The sequence below is a fragment of the Diabrotica virgifera genome, chromosome 2, assembly GCF_917563875.1.
Source record: "Diabrotica virgifera virgifera chromosome 2, PGI_DIABVI_V3a".
In the NCBI taxonomy this organism is placed as follows: Eukaryota; Metazoa; Arthropoda; class Insecta; order Coleoptera; family Chrysomelidae; genus Diabrotica; species Diabrotica virgifera.
Window position 1 is genome coordinate 227,620,144 of NC_065444.1, and position 6,838 is coordinate 227,626,981.

The 6,838-nt window shown below is 30.4% G+C and overlaps 1 protein-coding gene across 1 annotated transcript; it reads left to right on the plus strand.

The window, feature by feature from the left end:
- Nucleotides 1-1,688: 1,688 nt before the first annotated feature.
- LOC126880698 (uncharacterized) lies at nt 1,689-4,153 on the plus strand. The gene is made up of 4 exons (XM_050644737.1): nt 1,689-1,860; nt 2,781-2,961; nt 3,371-3,530; nt 3,612-4,153. The coding sequence occupies exons 2-4, from the start codon at nt 2,956-2,958 to the stop codon at nt 3,794-3,796; spliced, it is 351 nt and encodes a 116-aa protein (XP_050500694.1). The 5' UTR covers nt 1,689-1,860; nt 2,781-2,955; the 3' UTR covers nt 3,797-4,153.
- The last annotated feature ends 2,685 nt before the right edge of the window (nt 4,154-6,838 follow it).

Consider the following 6,838-nt stretch of genomic DNA (forward strand, 5'->3'; position numbering starts at 1 on the left):
TCGGAGGGTTCACTAGCTCTTAGACTATTAAAGCTCCACAGCTGCCTCTTGTGGAAAGAAACTGAGGTTGTAAGTTAAGGGGTAGGCAGGCACTGTTGCAAGTCAAATGCATAAACTCTTTTCGATTGATTTTCTTCAGCAATTGCTTTTTCTTGACTTTTCTGCTCATAAGCAAATTGGTGCATGCTATGATGTTCGTCTCTTTCGGCTATTAATTGGATTTTAGTTTCTCCTTCTGAGGACAATTTAATTTGTACATTAAAATTGTCACGTTTGTGACGTGTGCTGCTTTGTTTTTTTTTTAATCTAAACTTAAATCACGAAAGATTTTAGTGTAAATAATTAGGCAAGCAGAAGATGCTCGTCCTTCCTTACACAAATCCAACATTTTTAAAGTAGTCAAACTGGACGGTAATTTTTTTTATTAGTTCGATTTCGACAATAATGGCTCTCGTAAGTGGGAAATGACAAAATATATCTGCTTTAGATTGTAAATTAGTCATAAAATGTCGTGATGTAATAACTATAAGTATTATAGTTAACCAGTTATGCACAGTGGCCAGAGTGGACCAAAAGACGTCAACTCGAGTTAACCTGTTAAGCACAGTAAACGATTATTGGTCATAACTGAGCAGGTCAATTTAGCCATTTATTTCCTAAGATATTATTTTATTAAATTTTTAGGTAAGTCGAATTAATCTAAATAGTACATCAATTTCAAAGATGGACAAAAATACACATACGTATAACATTGGCTAGAGTCCGCTCACAGCTTAACTACTTATTTACAACATCTGAGAATTCATTCTGCACTCATTGGTTCACTTAACCCATTTTGGCAAAAAATCGACTTAACGACTTATTCACTGGAGTAACAGAATTAACCTAGGCGAAAAGTTTTCTTTTGAAAATTCGTGTAGAAATACCAGCTTTTCAAATTCTAAAAGAGCTTTAGTCTACAGTCAATATTAACAAAGTTATTCAAATTGATCATGAGCTAAAAATGACTCTACTTTAATAAAATATTTTCGGAATAATACAAATGACTTTTTGATGATTTTTTTTAAATACTTTGAAAACATAACTATTCTTTTTTGATGTAGTTTTCACAGAATTGCTATATTGTTATTATTTTCTGAACAATGACATTGCAAAAAAAGCTTTTTAGGATAAACAAATTGAATAAAATTTAAACTAATTGACGAATCGTCTTAAAATTTTTTGTGAATTGTATGGACTGTTTGACTCAGACTTTCATGCAATATGAAAGTCCTATACCCAGACAGCACACAAGATCGTAAAGACGTCTTTTTTATGTCTGTTAAATGTCTGGACGCCTAAAGACCTAAAGCAGACATCTTCTAGATGTCTTCTTTTAAACATCGTAAAGATATCTAATGTCGACATCGTTAAGACGTCTTATGAAAGTCTATATAAGATCAAATTTTTTAAGAAAAGGTATTTCTTTAAAGGTGTAATATTTTTTTTAATCCGATTTTAGAAAAACATAAAAATTAACATAGAATCTAAATAAAAACTCCACTTTTTTTCGATTCGAAAACTGGAATATCTCAATCTCAGTGGAGTGGAGGAGATGTCACGTGACCAAAAGTGTGATCACTCATCACTCCGCCATTTTGCTACTACATTTTAGATTTTAGTCATACCACGTCAAAATATCAAATACTTGTTGTTTGTGCTTGGGTTACTGAATTCGTTTATTTCGCAGTGTTATTTTAGTTTTATTGTTTTTTGTGTGTTACAAACTAAAAAAGACAATGGTATCGTGCGCTATAAGAAAAGTTGTAATCATAGAGCTGGTGTGGATAAAAAGAAAACGTCTGGAATAACATTTCATAGGTTAGTATAAACAACTAACAGCTGTACTAAATTTTTTTCTCTTAAAATAACATTGTATATTATAAAAACTTTTTAAGTATTTATAGTTCTTCCTTTATTTAGGTATAACATTTGGTTTTGTATGGTTCTTTAGAATAATGGGTTGATGTTGTGGATGCCTAGAAACCAATTGTTAGTCACTCAAATTTTTATAGATAAAAATCAGCTTATAAAAGCTGGGGTCAAATTGTTTAAAGTACAGAACTACCTGGAAAGTTATAATTAAAGATTAAAACAATTGCTTTATTAATAGTTTTGGCTTTGGCTTAACCCTTAAATGCCCAATGTAGGTTCCATGTATGCTCAAAGGTGGGTAAACAATGTTCACCTCGAAAATAGCTAATATATTTTATTAAGAGTTGTTACAAACGTTAGAAATAGATTAAACTTAAGGATCTTATGCTTAGTAAACACAGCATTTTCTAAACTAATAATATAAAGGATGAACAAGTCTTCAAAAAAATTACCCTGTACAGCTGGTTCCTAAAAAACATAATGTGGATTATGTAACTGCTAACGATAAATTATATAAAAACCTTTAGTTATAGAGTTATAAAATTTTACCAAGGCTGGACATTTTGTGCAAACTCATCTTTAAGATAACCCAACTTACGAGATCACTTTTATTTTCAAAAATATCCGTAGAATCAAATTAACATTTGATAAGGTGCCATCTTTATAACAATAAATAATTTTTGAAAAATTTTGGAACACATAATAAATATGTTACTAGGGAATATGCATAGGTGCATATTTTTTACCTTGGGCGTTTAAAGATTAAGTTAAATAATCTAAAACTTAAATAATAACTAGATAAAATGTTGTTTTAGGCCTGCTTTGTACCTAGTAGGTAAATAATTAGTCCCATATTTTAATTTTAGATTTCCAAAGGATCCAGAACATAGAAAAAAATGGATTACTTTTGTAAATAGAGGAGCTTGGGTACCTACAACATATAGTGTGTTATGCTCTAAGCATTTCTCCGAAAAATACATTGACCGAACCTCCAGATCTCTTGTTAGATTAAGAGATAATGCTGTGCCCACTATTGATCTTATGCAGGTAATTAATAATGTAATTTATAATAGAAAATGTCTTTGTGTTTTCTACCAATTGTAATACTTTTTTGCTTATCTATTGTTCTTTAGAAATTATTAGTATGAATAGAAATAGTACACCTATCAATTACCTACATTGAATAAATATCAATTACTTACCTACAATAAAAGGTTCAAAAAATAGTTATTTATGTACTAAGTCAGTAAAGTGACTCATTATCGAATATAAATAACATAAATAACAATAATGAATGACCGTAGTAGCAGTTAGGGGTAATTTTTTTTTTTATTATGTTACAAAATATTGCCTAATATATGAAAAGTCAACAGTTTTGCAAAACGGGGGTGTTTCAGAACTGTAAACTTGTTTTTTTAAATTTATAGTTAATTTATTTATTTATATTTAATTTTAGCTCCAAGAGATATCTAAGCTGGGTGGACGCAATGCATATGATTTTATTAAAAGGGCTTTTCAAGTTATCCTATCAAATGACCAAGCTCTAAAATATAGTTGGAAGGGCATGAAAGGAAACAGAAAATTTAATGATACCCGTTTAGCAACGCTGTTGTTACGTGAGTCACTTAAATATATTTGTTTTATTTCGAGTTTCTTATTTATATATTTATATTTGTATAAATATTTTTACATTTTAGGAGCAGCAGATGTTACAGGACTAGCAGATTCTCAAAAAACAAGTGAATGTGCAATTCAAACTTGGTTGAGAAGGGCAAGTGACAGGAAGGCAACAGTGTTAAATAAAACTTTTAAAAAAATAGGAAAAAAGTTAAAGTTTTTCCTTGGGTTTTCTGGGTATTATAACAAAGTTTTTAATTTATAACATTTTATAAGAGTTAATTGATTTTTGTTTAAAGTTATAAAATAATATATTTTTTTTAATGTTACCCGTCACTTATAAACTCTATGATTGAGAATACAGTTCAACGTTTGTGAAATATACAACAAATTTTTATTTTATATTTTACTTATATTTTTTTATTTATATTTGTAGTAGATTAAGCAGGTACACATTGGTTTGTAGTTAAAATATACATAAAAATATAAGAAATTTTTGTATTATTTTTACTTTTGTGTCAAAGGGAATGAATAAGTATGGCTTAAAATGGCCTAAGCAAGATATATGTAAGACGTCCTTTGATAGATATCTTTAAGACGTTCTAAAATCTACATCTTTACGACATCTTAAAGATGATGTCTTTAAGACATCTTAAAGATGATGTCTTTAAGACAACTTACTTTGTAACATTCGATGTCTTTAAGACGTCTTAAAGACGCCATTCAGGAGACAACAGACATCTTTAAGACGTCTAGTTTGCCGGATTGCGACATCTTATAGACGAGTTAAAGACGCCAGTGTGCTGTTTGGGTAGTGACTTTCGCAAAACTAATAGCAATTTTTTTATTTTCGAGATTTTATTTTTATTTTGCAATTTCCGAAGCAACAAATGACCGGCCCAAAATTAAAAAACTGTCGTTTTAAACCTTTGCTCATCTGCTGAAAGAGGGATACTATAAATAAGATGTTTAATTACCCTATTTTTACCTGCAGCGATTTAAACCGAAAAACTGCCATTTTGACCCTTATTTGTTAATAACTAAAATTCTCGTTCGAACTGTGAAGGGCATTTTTGTGTTTATAATGAATTTGGTATAAATAAAGTACCCAAAAAAACTATTTGAAACCTGGCTGGTCAAGTGTCCCGAACATTGGATATTTTTGCCTTATTTCCCTGGCGTATGTAGGGACTCAGTGAAAAGCCTTGATAATTTCCTTGTTTGAATTTATGAATATAATACTTATATTATATTTGAAACCTGGCTGGTCAAGTGTCCCGAACATTGGATATTTTTGCCTTATTTCCCTGGCGTATGTAGGGACTCGGTGAAAAGCCTTGATAATTTCCAACTACTCCCACAAACATCTTTTTATATCATTTTAAACACTAACTGACTTACACCGATTGGCTTCTGAGTCATCGAATCACACATGTTTTACGTTTCGATTTTTATTCCAGAAATCGTTTTCAAAAAACGATTTCTTCAAAAAATGGTGAAGTGTGTTTTTTATAACCAAAAACTTGTTTCGGTGTCTCACAAGTTAAAACAAACATCACTATTTTTTGTTTTATCGTACAAAAATAAATAAAACGATATAATGGGATATTGAAAGACCCGACAGAATAAACTTGAAAGTAATAAGAGTTTTTGCCAAACATCTACCCAAAGTTTGAAGACTCTTCACGTTTTCTGGTTAGAGTTATCAGTATGATGAGGACTCAATCAATGAGGACTCAAAGATGATATGTATTCGAAAATAAAAGATTTAATCATAAAGTCGTAAAAGATGGCTCACAATTTTATGTGTTTTAGAAATTTCAGTTTCAGTATTATAATGAATATAATAACAACTACTTACAAAGCAATAAACAAAGTTTAGTACTGGAAGTAATTTGATAGCTATAATATTGTTCTAAATAATATATAAGGTAATTTATATTTTATTAATGTACTTTAACACACTACAGACATTAAATTATAATGAATTATTTCACATAGGTATAATCTACCTTTTATAAACTGTCTAGCCAGATTATTATTATTCAGGTTATAAATTCAAGAGGGTTTGCAAGCAGTCATCCAATAATAACCATATTTTTTCTTTTACGCCGCTTGTTTATATTAACTATAAATAAAGCCCAGCTTATCACTTTTAGAGAAGGGTCGAAATACAAATATATAATTAAATATACGATAATATACGGAGGAGAGAATATAACACAAGAACTGACATAATTAATTCAAAAGATCCTCTACCAACATATCCCCAATGAATGGCGAACTAGCAGCTCCTCTGAAGCAAGAAATCATTGTAATAACAATAAAAGCATAGATAATTAGGTGGTATGGACAAATATTTAGCAAAGCAAGAAATGAAGCTCGAACAAAATTGATGGAGTGAATAACTGAAGGAGAAAGGCCAAATGGGAAACCCAAGTTCCGATGGCAAAACCAAATGAAAGAGATTTAGGAACACTGGAAATATATATCTGAAAACTGGATAGATCACCTGGGAGTCTAGTGGTTAACAAGACCAGAAACTGTTATTACCAGTAATAGACCTTGGGCCCACACCTAACACTAGAAGGGCCGGCGCTTGACCAATACCTGGAAGTGCCGTAGCCGTCAGTTTGACGGTCGGACTTAGAAAACAGTTGCTTCTTATAATTATTATCTTATTACTCTAATTATCCAAGTTAAATGAAAATTTTTATAAAAAAGCTGTATTTTACTAAACATAAAACAATAATAATACCTGTAATTTAATATCTAAATTAAACAAAAGCGTAATTTATATAATTAATTCGGCAGTTTGCACAAATTAGTCCTGTCGCCAGGGGGGTACAACGGCCTCGTTAATTCAGATGGACTTACCCAAGTTTTTTTTATGTATTTTGACCCGTAGAACACGAATTTTTTGGGTAACAGTTGATCCGGATGTCGATAAGATTGTTATAGACCAAGAACTTGAGGAATCAAATAACAGCGATTTTTGGCAAAACAAAACAATATTTTGTATTTTTTGGGTCATTTTAAGCAAAAAATATTTCTACAAGTTTTTTAGTAGGATGCACAGTTTTCGAGATAAACGCGGTTGAACTTTGAAAAAATCGAAAAACTGCAATTTTTAAACCCGAATAACTTTTGATTAAAAAATAAAATAGCAATTCTGCTTAGCGCCTTTGAAAGTTCAAGTCAAATTATGTCGGTTTTGATTATTTGCATTGCTAAAAATTTATTGTGTTATTGTTAAACAAAGCTACAAACAACTAGTGCGTGAGTGATGTTTCTATGATTTCTCATT